The sequence below is a fragment of the Trachymyrmex cornetzi genome, unplaced genomic scaffold (genome assembly GCF_001594075.2).
Source record: "Trachymyrmex cornetzi isolate Tcor2-1 unplaced genomic scaffold, Tcor1.1 scaffold797, whole genome shotgun sequence".
Taxonomy (NCBI): domain Eukaryota; kingdom Metazoa; phylum Arthropoda; class Insecta; order Hymenoptera; family Formicidae; genus Trachymyrmex; species Trachymyrmex cornetzi.
Window position 1 is genome coordinate 1,256,783 of NW_017300132.1, and position 19,124 is coordinate 1,275,906.

Below are 19,124 nucleotides of genomic sequence, written 5' to 3' on the forward strand. Positions count from 1 at the left end.
TACAAATGCAACTCACACTTGTCCATAAACATATAGAGATGAGTATTAATTGTTTTCTTTTCAAAAAGAGGAGCGATATTTAATGTTATGACTAATTTTTTTAAGACGGTCACAAATGGAAACATGTGTGTTTTGTTGTATCTATTTGTCACATTCATCTATATGTTCAAAATTATTAACCTTTTTTAGAATCCACGCATAGCACAATATTTATTAAGTATTTACTGACACTTTTACGAAAAAACTATATTCTTCAACGTTTTATCCCGGACGACATAACAAAAATGTGACTGTTCCATGACAAACGCCGTCTACTAACATGGCGACAAACATGTGCTCAATCTGCCACTAGTGTGTTTTGTTGTATCTATTTGTCACATTCATCTATATGTATCTATATTCAAAATTATTAACCTTTTTTAGAATCCACGCATAGCACAATATTTATTAAGTATTTACTGACACTTTTACGAAAAAACTATATTCTTAAACGTTTTATCCCGGACGACATAACAAAAATGTGACTGTTCCATGACAAATGCCGTCTACTAACATGGCGACAAACATGTGCTCAATCTGTCACTGATGGAGACACGAGCACCTTATTTCACATTTTCATGATTATTTGTTAGTCAAATATCACTGAAACCATATATCAAACCATGGCTAACTAATCATTAAACGTGATAAATACCCTTTGCGAAGATAAATTACTTAAAACTTCTGATTAATTTAATAAAAGTCCACGAGTGGTCACAAATAGGGTCATGGTCACAAATAGGGACATTTACCTTACCGAATTTGAAAATAATAGAGGAATCGCTCAATGAGTAATTCAGAGATCACACTTAATGCCAAGACTGAATTTACGTAGAAAGCTCTTTCCACATTTTGACATTAATCGTGTATTCCGATATTTATTGGACACTTTAAAGAGACTCATCCTTTTTGACTTGGAAGTGTTGAGTAGTCCAATTTGCTGCAATTTATTTCTTGATCTGCTATGTGCTCACCTTTCGTCACGGCGATGATCATAAAATTTTGCTTCAATTTCTTCGGTTTCGTTTCACTAAACGAGGATCGAAAAATACGATGATGTGAGGTGTTGACGTTATAATGTCAGGCACGCACTGCCAATCCAAGTGTGAAAAAGTGAACTTCAATATATATGTGTTATTTAGTTTTCTGTAGGAAAGACACTTTACTACACATTTTAAGTCAGAAACACATAAAGCAGAAAAACGTAAAGCAGTAAGACGTTAGTAGTAAGGGCTGCCGCAGACAAGAATTTCTGTAACAGTAACCTTAAGACGTGAACTTAAGCTGATGAGCCAATCAGGATACTTCTTTAGACCTACGTACTCTAACGGAAATAGGAATAGCAGTAAATTTATCCATACGGCGAGTTTCAACCGGTTAAAATTCACCTTATTGCGAGGTTATGGATAAATTTACTATTATTTCCATTTCTGTTAGATTACGTAATCTAAAGCAGTATCCTGATTGGCTCATCGACTTAAGTTTACATCTTACACGTATTATTACGGAATTTTGTGTGCGGCAGCCCTAAGCGATTCAATCTCAGTAGAGAACGTAACATCATCGCCTTAAGCTCTCTATTGTGATTGGCTACTGCTTTGTATTTTTCTATGTGTTTCTGGCTTAAATGTGTGAATCTGTATTGATATGCAGTATAGTGTTATTTTTACACGAAAAATTACACACACATATATTGAAGTCACATTTTACACTTTTGGATTTTACAGTATAATCACATTATGACAATTACCTTTGAATGGACACAATTCTCAGTCACCTATATCGTACGTGATAGAAATACAAGAGAGTAACCTGAGGGCTCTCGTGGGCGGAGAATGGAAGTCCTGGAACAGCATAAACTGCTTCAGGTACTGACGGCCGTTGTACTTACAAGCTGCTTAAGCTAATTGTAAGAGTCGTCCGGGGAATTTGGCTGACATAATGGCGCACTGCAGTAACGTTTTAGTATGACTTCGACGTCCGAATTGCGCGAGCTGACGTAATGCGAAAATTAATAAGGTAAAGGTAGTCCGAAATATATATTCAGGAGACAAAAGATCGGAAATTGCTTTGATAATTTTGCCCCAATTACTTTACCGAGATAAAACAATGAATAATGCAGTGTTATACAACGTGGTAATGTCATATATTACGCGATATTGTAAACAAAAATTGTATTGAAATCAGAAATATTGTTGCAAGTTCAATTTGGAATATGTCAAGTTGTAAAAATTCGTATTTTTAGGAAACAACGAATGAAAATCTCGACTTGTTTGTCGTCTTTCTCTGTTCTAAGAATGTCTTAAGATAGTAAACTATGAACTTATAACTTGAAATTACTTACATAAACTGAGCTTGTCACTTTAAATGAAGAAAATAAGCATCGAGGACATTTAATTTTCAAACACCTTGTATAAATAAATGCGTGTGTGCCAAGAAGATATTTGTACGAGAACGCGGCTCTTCAACGGTGAAACTAGCACGCGGAGCGTGTAACTTAAATTGTCAAGCTGCGTCCCCGGTGTTTCATCGCAAAGAAGAGAAGGAGGAGGAGAGGAAAGATTTATATGATCACGAAATAATCACAGCCGAAATAGCTTCGAGCTGCCTAGCGAGCTCGCATTCCACTTAATGGCGAATTCCCCAGAAGATACTCTTTCTCTCTCTCTCTCTCTCTCTTTTTCTCTGCTCTCGCACATTGAGACTTGCAAATAGTCGCAATTGTTTTGGATTCCCAACTATCTTTCATTCGTCGCCCATTTGAATTTCGTGTAACAAGAGTTTCGCAAAATTACTACACGATATAGGATATCGACGAATTATCCTATCTCGCACGTCGGATGTCACGTTTGCCACAAGATTGATATTTTACGAAAATAGAGAATGACTTATTTTCCCCGGAAATTGCTTAAGCAAAAATATACCATAGTTATTCCGATTTATTCTGGTTTATTCTATTTTCTTCTCGCTATGAATGTCACATAGATGTAAAAATGTAACAGCGCGCATCGTTGTGATGTATGCGTGTCTCATAGTATCTAAGTGAATTTTAATTCTCGTTTTATTAAGATACTGAACTTTCCTGCACTTTCTGAATTAGTGCACCCGGTGCGATAAGTTGAAGTGAAGTGAACATATATTTGTTCCACTTATTCAACTTGCACCGTGTGCACCAGTTTACAGATTGTAGGAATAAAAAACAGATCTATAATTATATATATAATTTTTCATTTCAGTAAGTTATGAATATCTCTGAATTTATCATGACATCTCTGCATACATTATATTAAAAAATCACATTTTTCTAACAGGTAAACGTTTCTTCAACTTGTATAAACAACATTCTAATATTAGATTGCTTAAAAGCATTTTAATGTTTTACAGATATGATGGCGGTCGTAATATCTTTGTTATTCGCTTAGTTATTTTTCAGCTTTTATTTTTTGCGTTTCTGTGTCAACATTTAGCAACATTATTCCACATTCAGAGAAAAACACAGCTGGCAACTATATAGATAATAACTATACAATACTAAACTAAGAATCTCATACGGATTTTAAATTCTGTAGAATTAATATAGTTGAATAAACTATTTATAGTTGCAATAATTATAAAATAGTTTACTTAACTATATATATATACATTGATTTTACATGTAAAATTTATATAGTTGTCATTTATATAGTTGTGTCACCACTACTTTTTCTCTAGAAGTGCACATGAAAGCACTTTGCGTCAAAAGCGGAGGTAGGGATGTACCTTATTTCCTGTTACAATCTTTATAGTTTACGGTTCCGCTTGGATACTGTCGTTATCGATGGCGCCGGCTAACGAAGTCGCAGCAAGCTCTTCCACGGCTAGGATGTTCCGTAGCAATGTGGGTTAACTGCACCGCCATGGAACGTACTACGCTTGTTGGATTACGATGCCGCGTTACATCCGCACGTGGCTCGAATCTCTTACTAAAGCGTCCAATCCCCGCTGGTAGGACGGCTGGGAGCCATCTCCTTCGATCCGTAGCTTAGATGCAATATGGAACGCGCATCGGGACAGTAACTTCAACTTGAAACGTCATCGAAGCGAATCGCAACACATAAGATCCGTTTATCGTCGAAATTCGAACGGTTTACACGATACCTCATAAAGACCCATTATTCCGTAGCGTCAGGACGTATCATAACAAACGGATGTCCCATATTTGCTGTGTTCTCACATGTTCTATGTAAATTCTAACATTTCCTGTGTTTCGGCGTGGGAGATCTCGATCGAATTTGCAGCGCCGTTCGACGTCAGAAATACTAGCGTCCCTGGTAACGATGGCATCTCGTCGAGAAAAGTGTTTCGCGCTTCTACGCGACGTACGTTTAACGTTGAACCACGCCGTGTTTTCCCTTCGTGAAGGCATTACTATCGTTGCACGACGAAGAGTGGTTGCTTGGCTTGGAGAGGTGTACAGGGGAGTGTCAGTTTATGCACCACCTCGGAATAGCGGCGTAAACAGCGAGCGGATCGATTTATATGCGGCTAAGTAAGTGCATTTTTATGCACCGTTTCACAACCGAGACCGTCGTCGTAGCCTTGCAGTCGGTTACTTCGCTTAACACGCCGCATCAGCCCGCTACTTTCCCTGCGACGGACGTTGTCCGTGAAACGGCTCGTACCTGGTATCCACTTGGACCGGAGAGGCTTGTATTTGAATTATGCTTATTCGACCTATATTTTTCCTCATAAATATGGCTGCTAAGACCGTGTTATACAGATAAAAAAGATGTAGCTGTCGAGGAAAGAGTGATAAAAAGTCTACGAAAAAAAATATGGCTAAAGACATGACAAAGCAAGGTTGAAGTTTCACACACACACACACACACACACACGCACGCAGTATATATAGTCGTGTAAGACAATGACATTTGTCCTGTAGTACCCGTGATATAGCGATCACGATACATTACCCGAAAAAATAGCTCTCCGATTCTTTAGTGCCGATGGGTCATAAATTTTGCGGACCGAATAAATTGCGCACAATACGCACGAGAGGTTCACGAGCTTTTAAAAGCGCGTATGCGGCCATCCACGATGACTGTCCTCCTGCTGTTTAAGCGGAAACGCCGGCGCTCATCGATAATCAACGAGACAGCGCACGAGCGAAATCCGCTTTAGCGCTGCGATGAGCAGATTGTTAATTGCAAACGTGGAAACCGATTATTTAACGACAGAAGTCGCCATGGTCGCCGCCACGCTTAATCGGATTATAATAAAAATGCGATGCAACTAATGCGGCAGCTTCGTCGTTAGCGGTTTGCGCACATTGCCCTAATTACTAAGTACGTTAACCGAGATAATGTCCGTTTCGTCAAACCAGTTTTACCCTCAGTACAGACGACGATTTTCCGGTCTTTTACTACACATGATGGATCGTTCGTATCTGGATTAATTTTTATTACTTTTACAAGTATAAAGAAGTTACTTAGTAATTTTTATATACACTTTAACATCTTTAGAAATTATTTGTGTTCGATATATAAAAAAGCTGTAAGAGATTTAATAACTTTTGCCGTTTTTCTGCGATGCTTGGTTCTTTTTTGCTTAGCTCATTTCGTGCTGTAATAAGTGTCAGCATAAAATGTCTTGACAGCTTACAAAGGTTAGATTTTCGTGATTGATCTGTATACTTATGTGCTTGTATATTTATACATTTTCTCTTTTAAGTATTATATAATATTAAAAGCCAAATAGCGTCTTGTTGTCTAGTATTTAAGAAAAAGGAAAGGTTGAAGACCATTATTTAGCTAGGTGCTCCTGGGCATGTGAAGTTAGCACGCATCCTCACTTCAGTTCTAGAAAGTTCTTTTAAGATTGATGTTTGATATTTTTTTAATAGTTTACGAAAATAATTATTATTCAGTTTTTAGGGCCATGGTATAAAAAAACTTAGACAGTAAAATTTAAGCAGTAAGAAAATCAATATGTTTGATTTGTTATCACTTATGTTATGACTTTATATGGTTTCTATATATTGTAATTGGCCAAAATTTACTCCTTATGATTTATTGTTTCAGTTTTTTGTGTGCTATAGTCATTCGTATACATGATTCGTGTTCTGAGCATTTCTTTCTTTTTTTAATATTAGGAATATCGCTATTATTCTGGAAATTTGTCTTTCCCTTAGATAAGGAGATTTCTTGATTTATCAAACAGGATAAGGCGAGACACTTTAGAGGAAGAAATTTGTCAATCATCTTTCATTCGTCGCCCACCCGAATTCCGCGTAGCGGTAGGTTTCTCAAAATTGTTACAAGATTGAGATATCAACGAATTATTCCATCTCGTCACACATGGAGCATCGCCCCATAACGAATAACGGCACAGTTATAGGAGAGAGATAAAGCGAATAAATAGGACACACAATATGTTTTTTATTTAAGAGATTTCTAGAGGGCATATTAGTTCCATTTTCTATTCTTGTAAAATATATCAATCTTGTACACTTAAATTTATATCAAATTATATCCAATTTGAGTTATTTTTATTCATATATGTAGGTCGTCACTGTTCAATAGATTGTTAATTCAAATTTTAAAAGAATAGAGATAAATTTAATTATGAAATAATATTAATTTTATTGATACACGATAAATTAAATTAAATTAAGTTTGAATAAAATTTAATTTGTAATTTACTAAAAAAAAACGTATGGAAGTGTTTCCCTTCGATTTCGATGATCGTTGAAATTGTAAGAGATAGAAAAAAATGTTCTGAATGAAAATTGAATGATTGAAAAAGTACTTTAAAATAATAATTAAAAAAAATTTGTTTAATTCAAAATTTGTTTAATTATAATTATTAAGTATCTACTCTTAAAACAATTCAACTTTTATTTTATTATTTTAGATATTTTTTTGTATCTCTTACAGTTTCAACAATATTCGCTTTGAAAGATAATAAGCGATTTTTTTCAAAGAAATGTTGCAAACTCTAAAAATGCGATTGGCCTTTATAAAAAAATACGTATCTCTGGTTTCTGTTTAAAAAACTACATATTTAAAGCTTATCAAAATTAGAAGGAAACGGTTCTTTGGGTTCCTTGGATTTCCTTGTAAGTGCACACGTTAATATAAACGTTGTTCACTTTGAAACTATCCATAAAAATGGTTACATTTTGACACGCGTAAAAGTTAAAAAAAAAACAAAATGTTAATATTTAATCAAATGTTATTTAATTCAAGGCATTGATCAGTTACTATTGCTCCTGTGATATCTAACAGTGTAACAAGCGATGGCTTACATATGACAGAATAATTCATCGATACTTCTATATCTTATACACTGAGAAACCCATTTAGTTGAATCAACCAAGGATTTGTTTGCCCATATCCAAACAAGAAATTAATTGATGCAATAAAATAATTTAGTTGAAGCAAAGCATTTGGTTATTGTAATATTTCATTTGTTTCTAATAAAATTGACATTTAAAGTTGTTTACAATAACCAAATGTTTGGCTTCGACTAAATTATTTTATTGTCAACCAAGGATTTGTTTGCCCATATCCAAACAAGAAATTAATGGATTCAACTAAATGGGTTTCTCAGTGTAACAATTTTACCAAACTCTATTACAATGCAAAATTTGGATGGGCGATGAATGAAAAATGGTCGACAAATTTCCTCTGCTTATAGGCTATCCCAAACGTCTCTCGTCTTATCCTATTTTATAAATCAGGGAAACACAGCCGAGAGGAAGACGAATTTCCGGAGTAATATTGGAATGTAAGCGAGCAGTAGGATCGGTATTCGATCAAGGCTGGCTCGTGGCTGTTGCGTTAATAGCTCGTGTCTCCATATCTCGTGTTAACTGCTCTTCGGCATGTTGTCGGCAATGTTAATTCGTGCTTACTTAGCGGCGATCCTTGTCGCTGCGAACCGCTGCGGATATCCGTTTAATTCACTTTGTGTCGACCAAGAGAGACAGAGGTAGAGAGAGGAAGATCGTCTCTGTTCTCAGCTTACAATTAGCGGACCGAATACGCGTATCGTCCTTAAAGCAATCTCCAGACACATTCCCAAGTGCAAGTTTATGAACTTGCAGATATACGTATCCGCAGGTATACAATCGTCTCAGTAGTTCCGTTGAAGTTAGTTATTAACTTTACGGTAAAGGGTTATGTGCGGAACTAGAAATTGCTTTAGGCAACGAGTGAAAAACGACTCCGCGTATCGTGTAACGATGTCGGATATTTTATACTGATCTATCTCGTTCCATAGACGTGACAACACGAACCTATGTTCTGCGTGGTATCGACAAGTACACCCGCATTGATCTGTCCCATGACGTAGGCGATTTAAATAATTAGATCACGATTGTGAATACACTGCGCGCATAGGACCCTATAAGCGCGGCTTCTGTGAAAATTTAGTTGGTTCACGTGGCACGTGACGCGCCGGCAAAAGCCGAGTCAATAGAATAGTACGTAACATCGTCGGGGTCACTGTTGGCCAAGCCAAAATTACGTTCTTGCTTTGCTCGTGCTGTGCCCTACGGTATCCGCATGGCGAATAATTAAACGCGCAGAGAGAGGGTGAGGAAGAGAGTGAGTGAGTGAGTGAGTGAGTGAGAGAGAGAGAGAGAGAGAGGAAGAGGGAGAGGGAGAGAGAGAACCAAACCAAGCCAATACATTTGGGGATTGTCTGAAATATTTAGACTTGGTTTGCGGCAGTGCACCAGTGCCATCCGTTGCTGAAATTACTACTTGCTGGAATCCCAAGACATTTCCCAACGAAAAATAGGGCACCGGATTATGAGAATTGAGAAACGAGAGATCAAAGAATGGGAAAATCGATCATAAGTCGAAGATAAACTCTAAATTGTTCAAAACTCGAAAACTAAAATTTTAAACTTTCGCCAGGATATATTTGTACTACGCATTTACAAAATTTATTAGATTTTCTACCCAGAATACGCTAAACCGAATCGATAATGTTACTTTACAATATTTTCTAAAGATATTTTCTTTTCTTGTTTGCGAAGCATCATTTATTTATAACGCCACGATGCTTGCACTCGTCCTGTTTGCTCTTCGTAGAAAACATTAGAAGTGAAAAAGAAAAAAGGAGAGAATAAAAATGGCGAGGTGCAAGCACCGCGGCGGGAGGGAACAGACTGAAGAATAAAGTTCAGTTTCTTTCTATTCTTTTGTGAGTCTCGAGTAGGTTCCTTCCCACGCATTCCTCGCCACTCGACTTTTAAAGCGTAGACGAGCGGCTCGAATTATCTCATTTTCCGTAGGAGTTATTAATTCACGTAATATATGGTGCGAAAATCAGCGATATTACGAGATTTCGAGTGAATTGCAAAATCTTAATTAACATTTGCAAATTCTCGCAATTCTCTCATGATTCTATCGCTGTATTTTTCCTTAGAATTTAGAAGATGAAGATTATAGAACTGTTGACAAGGTTCTAATATCGGTGTTTATATAGAACAAAGATTATAGGACGGTTCTCCAAAACTAAGAACGTTACCATATCACCGTTCAGGCTGATCCACATTCGCTGACTCTATCTCCTTTATTCATCCTTTACAGTCGATTATTTTGCCTCTTCTCGTCCCGTTATATTAATACGATCTTAATTTAATTATCGTAGGTATCTATCCGCGCTTTCGCTGTCAGGTTGCCGCCTCATATTTCGCTGCTTTACGCGACGTTGTCCCAGTTTCTGGACCGACCCGGTATTAACGTGAGATATATCGTCGTGTGTTGAACAAAAAGCGCCGTCGATGTTATTCGTCGGTGTCTGCTTTTGTTCCACGATAATATTTTATGTAAACGCTGAGCTCACGCGTCTTCTCTCTCTCTCTCTCTCTCTCTCTCTCTCTCTCGCTCTATAGAAGCAAATGTTTTATCTCTCTACCGGGTAAAAAAAATTTTTTAAACATGAAAAATTGAGTCGATATGAAAATAGAGTCGATCGCGGCGCACCAGCTATACCGATGTATGTATTTGAAGAGAACCACGCAAAATTCTATTTAATAATAACGTATCTCGTGGATCAGTTTCCATTATGGCGGAAATATCATACGTCGGACTCCCATCAATCCCTCATTGGTGGATTCCGCGCTTTTCGAACGAAGTATAAAGCTGAAATATAGATTTTTTTATATAGCTTTTTTTTTATTTGATTACCACAACGGACGACTGCACTGTGCGGCGCATAGTTTGAGAACAACTTTATTGGTGAGTGCACCTCTGCAACAAACGGTATCGGAAAATGTTGCGAAAGCAACGTTGTAACGTACTGTAAGCGGTGAATAATAAAAATAGTTGATAGTCGTAAGAGCCTATGATGTTATGCCGGCGCACACCGGTATTCAGTTCTCCGATAGTTTTCGCTAGATGGCGGAAAACTAAGTCGCAGCAGTTTATGGGCCTTCATTTATCATCATGTGTATAACAGTTTATCGCTTTCCGACGTGTTCATATTTTCTTTTCGTTATATTTTATTGTACATCTGTTTTTTTATGTATTTAAAAAAAATTCTTTCGTCGCCTGTCTTGGCTCGTCTTATACCGTCTATTGTCCGCTAAAGAGAGCGTCAAGTTTCGAAATTGTACAAACACTTCAAAATAGCGTTGTGGTATTTGGACAAAATGCACAAAGAGGACAAAAACATTTTGAGAAATATAATAGGATATGAAAGGATAGAAAGAAAAGTGAATGTAGGTACTTTAACGTCTTCACATTTCGAATGTCTTTGTTACCGTTTTTATGTATGATCTTACAAGCATGATTAGATGATTAAATTCATAGCGATAATTGTATATACATATATATACATAAATTTTTATATGTACACTGAGAAACCCATTTAATTGAATCAATTAATTTCTTGTTTGAATAATGGGCAAACAAATCCTTGGTTGATACAATAAAATAATTTAGTTAAAGCCAAACATTTGGTTATTGTAAACAATTTTATCAGATGTCAATGTTTATCAGGAACAAGTGAAATGTTACAATAACCAAATGCTTTGCTTCAACTAAATTATTTTATTGCATCAATTAATTTCTTGTTTGGATATGGGCAAACAAATCCTTGGTTGATTCAACTAAATGGGTTTCTCAGTGTATAATTCTATGGAATAATATTTTTTTAAGACAATGTGAAACAATATTGAAAACGGACGACGAATACCGCGTCAAAGTAACTCCTACGTCACTCCGGGTTCTGGTCGCTAATAGTTCTCGGTTTCGAGAACTTGAAGTTTCTCAACATATCCCGCTTCGTCCCGTATCCTCCACGACACAGGAGCGTAATTTCACTTTGAAACGTTCGCAAACAAGTTTACCGACTCTCAAGGGTCGCTAATGTCTATATATTCGATGCAAGATGCGCTTTAATCGCACTATATTAATCGCTCGCTGGGTAATTACGTCTCGTTTTTTGAATGGCGCTTTTATCTCGCATAACTCAATGCGCCCCGAAAGAGTATTGCATACGACGTTACGTAATTTGCAGCTCAGAAAACTTTCTACTAATTAGTTCTTCACTAGTTTTCCCTTTGAAGGAGGTGACTCCTTTCCACATTTAATTTGGTTCTACTTTTGGTTTCAGTATGCGGCGACATTCACGGACAGTTCTACGACCTGATGAAATTATTCGAAGTGGGCGGTCCACCCTCCTCGACTAAGTATCTCTTCCTAGGCGACTATGTGGACAGAGGTTATTTCAGTATCGAAGTGAGTATGTGAACAGTAGCAAGTAGTTTCTATACAAAAAATATACTAAATTTTAATAAATATTTAATAAAGATTTTGTTTGAATAGTACACTAATGGTACTTGCATTAAATAAATATATGTTTATTTACATTTGTTAATGTTTAAATAAATATTAATTTGATTTAACAATCATTTTTTATCGAGTAAATATTTATTTACTCAATAAGTATAAATAAATGTTTAATTAGTGCTATTGAAAAAAATATGTATTAAGATTTAGTAATTTTTTCCTTGATATAATTACTAAATCGACACAGATATATTATATAACTTTAACTAAGAGTTTAGAACAATTAAGAGTTGTCTTTAAATACGAAAAGAACGATTATGCTGAAGTCTAACAATTTGATTAGATATACATCTAAAGATAATTTTGTTGGACTATTAAAATAATTACATAGGAATCTCAAGTATCACGAGTAATGCTACAAAAAGTTTTGATATTCTAGCAACCAGTTTGAACGTCCTATATAATTATTTTAGTTTAACAAAATTATTTTCAAATCTATATCTAGTTGAAATTTTTGATACTTCAATAATATCATCTTTTCCGCATATGCTGTGTAGCTGTGCTATTTGCATGTACTTTTGTATCTACAAATAGGACAAACGTATAAATGAAAATTTATTCCTTTATTCTGATTGTCGGGGAGAAAGTTTCATCTCGAGAATTATGTGAGAGCACTCACTCATCGGATTTTGTAATTAGCGTATGTTCTAATTAATTAATTATTAAATCGCTGGCTCGCTCATCCAGCTTAGCGAAAGTGTATAAAATCGTTAATTCTCTGACAATGAGAGGTTTGCTTTGATGCTACTCGATTGTCGTAAATGTCCTGACACATTCAAAGATTATTAAAATAGCTAATTAACAAATTGCTCATTAACATTTACGAAGTTCTTGAAAACTCTGATTTTTAGAAACAAACAATCAATTACATTGTCCGACAAGAAATAACTTTTGAACACCAAAACAAGGTTAATCATGTTCTCTAGTTTTTTGGAATATGCTGAATATGAATCTGTTTTCCAAATTGTTTTACATTACATTTTTGAAAAATTTGCAGTTAAAAGTTGCTAAAAAGAGCTGTTTATATATTTCGTATATTTTGTTACATACTATATAAGTATGATATGTATGACGAGCTGGAGAATTTATTGCAAAGTTTAGTTGTTGAGATTTTCAGCTTTCAAAAAGACTTTTTAGTGTCAACTATGGTTAATAAGACATTCATGGTTTAAATTTACAGAAAAGCTTTGAATTGATTGTTGATTATTTATTATTTATCAAATGGATTCTAATTACACATTTATTTAAGCTAAAAGATTTTTAGGTCACTGAATACAAATAATCCGATATTAAAAGTAACTTAATTGACAAATTTAGAATGACAGGTTCAATATGGCGGATATCAAAACATGAAAATGTCCGGGTTATCGTAAAAATTTACATATAAAAGGTCTTTCATGATTTTTAACTTATTAATTTTGATATGAGAGCCAATACTAAAAAATTCGTTTGATGGCTGAAAGTTCTAACGGCATACTTAATGTTGATTGTAATAAAACTTCTCTGGCATGTCACATACCGTAGTTATAACATGATAAAATACCCCCTTATTACAATTTTAACTGAAAATTGCGACGTGATGGAGTAATTTCTCAAAATTATGACGTGATGGAACAATTTGGAAACCGGATTCTTATTCAATGTCCTAAAAAGCTACGGGAAATGACTAATCTCATTCTGATGTTTTTTTTATCGAACAGTACGTTATCAAATGTATTGCATTAGATATGGTAATCGCGATTATTTCGTCGCGATAACAACTCATACATATTCTTAAAAATTAGAAATGTATAACTCCTTGCCAACAATTTTACATAAAAGTATAACTTCTTGTCTACAATTCCACGTAAAAGTATAATTTCATATCAACGATCTTACGCACGTCAACAATATTACCTAGAAAAGTAATATCCTGTTTGCTTTAGTCGCATCTCATTATTTCTAAAACTCGATTTTTCGTTGAAGACCTTTTTATTTAAATATAACGGCTAGATATCCCCACGTAGAGATAGATACGTTTTGGATTTTCTTAAATAGAGAGTCTCCACTTTGAATATAGAAAACGCAATAGTCAAGAGAGGAAGACTCCTGCACGTGTTCACGTACAGTGCATTTGTTACTCGGAAGTATTATGCTCGTTTTCCTAAATGTAATTTCGAAGCATGCGCGAATAATCAACTTTGATCCGACACGAGTAGTCTATTCTGCGAGATAAAATTTCGTCACGGGCGAGTTCGCTTCATGTCGAGCATAATGCAATATTCCGTCGTGCTACTAAGAACAAGAAAATGCGCGAGAGGAGACTCGAAATAGCGAGAGAGAGCGGCGTCTCGCTCCTTTCTCGCGACGCTTTCGCGTGTCCCGGCGAATTTTTAAAGTAACGAACAGTTTCCTTTTGCGAATTCCAGAAGGCAGTGGAGAAACTACAAAGTTTTAGTGCGATCGTCCTAAACCGCGCGATACACAAAATGCAATTTCACTGCGACGGCGCGTAGATATCTCGAATAAGATGAAATTTCAGGACTCTATTTTTGAAGAAAGTCGATGATACTACAAGTTCAACATTGATCGTAAAATTCTTGAATATACTTGGAAGGAAAAGCGATCTTATATTTTGTTAGTAATCTTATATTTTGAAGACTTTACGTCTTTCGCCGTGGATTTATTCGTCTGTTTTAATTTACTCGGAATAAAAGAAATATTATCAGTTTCAAGATAATTTTTATTTTTATTTGCAATCTCATTCATTGATTTATTTGAAAAAAAAAGGCTGTGGCAAACATTCGCGAGATATAATTTCTGACTTGTAATGAAAACTACCAGGATTTTACGCAGCAATCTACATGGCAGTGTAGAAATTTACGGAAGAAATAGGGGACAATCCAATATTGTACGTGGTATTACACATGGCGCGCTGCGTATACCCAAGATTTAAATATATTCTCCGCGAAGTACATTTCGCAAGACAGCGCGCGGGCAAGATGGCTCCTTTTAAGAAAATCTCTTGATATATTCCACGGTTGCCGTTATTCAGATCGAGCTACGTCTTCGTAGATTCTCTGAATAATGCAAGGCGCAGCATGTCGTCGTTGTGAAGCGCGCACGGATGCCGTCAGATTTATGACGCACGCGAATGAATGTAGACGGTCCAAAGCCGTATGCGAATTGCTGTTTCCAATCAAACTGATGAACCGAACTTAATGGAATCTTTTAAAATCGATTGATACATATTTGCGAGCAAACAAAGTAATACCGCAGTAATACAGAGTCTTTCCCAGGAACATTCTTTTCGTTTCAGTTGCTACACGAGTTAGAAGTTACTTTTATAAACACTAATAACGTTAATTAATTATATTGTACTTTTCTCACTTTCTTTATTAACTTTATCTTTGACATTAAATAAATTATTTTTGGTCCGATTGTCAGACCAGAAAAAGAGTCTGATATTAGCTACCAAATGTAGAATGAACATTCCAATAAAATGTTCTCTTAATATAATCAAAAATAATTTTTTTTTTCTGAACATTTAATAAGTATTACTAACCCAAATAGTTGATTGTATTATTATAATAATACAATCAACTATTTGGGTCTAAAGATATTTTAATATTCTGGGTCTAAAGATATTTTAATATTTTATTATATGATTAATACCATATAATAAAAAATAATTTTATTTTTTTTTAATATTCAGTATTAGACCTATAGGTCTAATGATACTGAATATTAAAAAAAAATAAAATTATTTTTTATTATATGGTATTAACCGAACATTTGATTGGAATTATTCACTTCTACTAGCTATTGTTATATTAACAGACTTTTTCTATGTACAGTTTTTATTTTCTCCGTTCGCAGAAATACAAGATTTCTCAGTGTGTCGGTGATATTTTCTTTCTTGGAAGATAATTTTACTGTAGTGCAGATGCGGATGCGATCGTATTTACGTGTTACGTGAGCGCTGATCTAGTCACAAGACATGAGAGTTGGAGTGTAGTGCTATCACTGCTATCTCTCTCTCTCTCTCTCTCTCTCTCTCTCTCTCTCTCTCTCTCTCTCTCTCTTTCTTTCTTTGCTTTATTTTACACGATATTTGAGAGCACGGAGCATCTCGCGGAGAAAATGGACCGCCTTCGGCCACTGGTAAAATGGTATTATAAATCGGTCGGAACCACGTGCGTTCTGGTGAAAAGGGTTTCTGTCGCGTAGCTTCTTGCACTCGGAGAATGCTCAATTCTTCAAGGATGCTTCGTTCAATAGCTGGTGTGGAAAAAGGATTGGTTCCGCGTTTTAAGAGAGTATGTCATTGAAGCACAGGTACGCAATCGCGCGATGCGATACCGCGATAGCTGTGTACATGTATATTCTAGTGTACGTATAGGTGTGTGTTTGTGTACGGTATACACGCGATAGTGATACGTTAAATCTTCGTGAGATCAATATTCTACCTGCGATCCCGATGGCTTCTTCGATAGCAGAACCGAAGCCTTTTCTCCGACGACATGTTCGACGGAAACCTTTGCTCTTGATCATCCCAAGAGATATAGAGGTCGAATCCGAGCTTAAAGAAAAGACACGAATACAGAGGTTTCTTCCTGGAATCGTTCGTTTGAAAATCTTATTTCGTTCTCGAAAATCATTTTCACTGTAGAAAGGAAGTTCCCTTCAAATTTTCTTGAATAATTTGTCACGTTTATAAGAAAAGCACATTATGCAATCGTACAATTCAGAGGATATGGAAGTATAGGTTAACTTCAAAATTATTAATTGTTAAATTTAATTACTAAATTCGACAATTAATTTAACTTGAGTCTTCGAACTTTAGTGCATATTTTTATGTTGTTTTAGAGTGTATAAAAATTTGAGAAAATTCACACTTGAAAGATTTAACAACCAGTTTTTACTGTCATAGTTTTCACTATCGTGGAAATTATATTATAGTTATACTATAGTTTTTACTGTCATAGATTATTTTTTACATATTTAAATTTATTTATTAAAATTTAAAGCAAGAAAACGACTGTGCCTTTAAGATCCATGATTACCAGCGGAAGGTTAAATTTATACTTTCTTTTTTTATTTAACCTTCAGACCGCCGGCATGGCGCATTTAGGCGCATAAAATTAAAATCATATATTTTTGATCAGATTTGTCATTCATAGCATATTTTGGCGTGCTGAATGCGATTCTGTCATCTAATTAAACTTACATCTTCGATTTTTGCATAAAAACCAAACTTTTCATAAAAGTCAGAAACAAATTTTTTTTTTGCAACTTTGAATGAATACATTATTGCTTCTATATTTTGACGTTCCGAATACGATTTTGTTGTCAAATTCAGTTTCAGGCTTCCCAGTTTTGCGTAAAAAATTTTTTTTAGAAAAAGTTTGACTTGAAAACGTTTAACTCTATTTTTCAATAGATTTTTTCTTCCGTAAAAATCGATTTTGATCAGTAAAAAGTTGTTTCAAAGAAACTTCTCATTTAGACTCGCGATTGTCATTTCTCTTTTCTTCAAAATATTCAAGAAGTTTTTTCAAAGTGTGTACACTGATTGTCAATTATAAAATAATGTCGGATATAAACGACGAATGTGATGCATGGAGTAGTGGTGAATCCGAAGGCGACTCAATTACAAGTGATGATGACATTTTTGAAATCAATGATGATGATCTTCATTACCTACCCGGAGAAGAAATATTTTATGATAACCATTTTTACCCTTCGATAAAAGATTTTATAGGATCAGGTAGTTCTATATCAGAAGATGCTCCATTGAATGGTAATAAACCAATCAACTATTTTCACAAGTGGTATTGAAAGAACCATACTATCAAAATTCTTATTGAAAAGAATCTTTGAAAGAATAGCCAAGAAATTATGGAAACATTGGAAAATGTTTACGAAGATAAAGCAGCATGTTTCTAAGTAGTACAAATCTTTGTTAAGTTGGAAAAAGAAGTTTCAATCGGTATCTTGACTATTTCAATTGAAGAGTTTCGAGAGTACTTCTCTAACTGCGGGAACATCATTGGAATATAAACGCAAATGGATTCTCCGCCTTGAAGAAGATATTAATTTGGACGACGAATGAATTTAACAAGTCCGAGTTAAAAATAAAAAAGAATTATAATCTTATGTACGAATTCGATTGTCAATCTACATTTAGGTATGTGCGTTTCGCACAATCGTCGTGTAAGGGCCACTGCACACAAAACGACAAACTGCATAAGCCCTCTAGACCAATGATCATCTGGCAAAAATACGCCATATTGATTTGCACAAGATGTTCATTGGCCGAGCGATCTTATGCTATGTTTATGCAGTTCATGTCATTTTGTGTGTGATGGCCCTTAGAAGGGACCTATATATCCGATGCGGAGAGCACAAGTGCTCCGCTCGCGAGTGATCCGCGGCAGAATCTGAAGGATGAGCACGTTATTTCGTTACAATGCCAATGAGGGCCCTCGCGTGTAATTATAGCGGCCGGGACAAGGCGAGAACGAGCAGCCGCTCCGTTGGCTTCGCAAAGGGATGGTGGAGGAAGAAGGGTCGCGGAACGACGCGAGGGGCGGACGACGGTAGACAGTCGATCGGGTCAGCAGGGAGAAAATAATTGACCTCGAAAGTCTAAGAAAAAAAATTGCTGGCGCCCTGGCTTTTACGGATGCGAGGATTTATCTCGCTCTCGGAAGCGCGGCGATCATGCAAAATCGAAAAAACCGCGTTGTGTATCGATACACCCCACCGCCGACGTGTTAACCGTCGCCACGATGTGCGATCCTGTGAGACGCGAGAACGGGAGATAAATATCCTATATGTAACCAATGTGTGACATTTCTTTCCCTCTATCCCACTGAGTCGAGCCCGCGATGCGATGTTGGTAGTTCCATGGTATCGATTTGATACACAAAGGTTAAATGTTTCGGTCCAGCGGTTTCAATCGCAATCACATCTGTTTCACCTTACGTAAGACCACGGTGCTAGAATATTTTTCAACTTTTTCTCCCCTTTTGACGCTCTGCAGTCGCGAAAGACTGGGAAGGGCCACTCAGCTATCCTTTCCTCGGTAGGTTAGGCAAAGATTAACTTTTTAAAGGAGAAAAATCATTCCAGAATGAATAATAATATCGAGTTGGTTTTCATTTTGCCTTTAATTCTTTAGAGATTCCACACTGTATCGCTTCGTTATGTATCTATCACACTGGATATTGTTAAAAATATCGTATAAAAATGTGT

At 35.7% G+C, this 19,124-nt stretch overlaps 1 protein-coding gene across 6 annotated transcripts in view; it reads left to right on the forward strand.

The window, feature by feature from the left end:
- LOC108768445 (serine/threonine-protein phosphatase 2B catalytic subunit 2) overlaps positions 1-19,124 on the forward strand; it is a 169,813-nt gene that overhangs the window by 87,759 nt on the left and 62,930 nt on the right. For all 6 annotated transcript variants that reach the window (XM_018518863.1, XM_018518859.1, XM_018518858.1 and 3 more), the window contains exon 3: positions 11,650-11,774. In XM_018518863.1, coding sequence (XP_018374365.1) covers positions 11,650-11,774 — 125 coding nt within the window. The remainder of the gene's footprint in view (positions 1-11,649; positions 11,775-19,124) is intronic.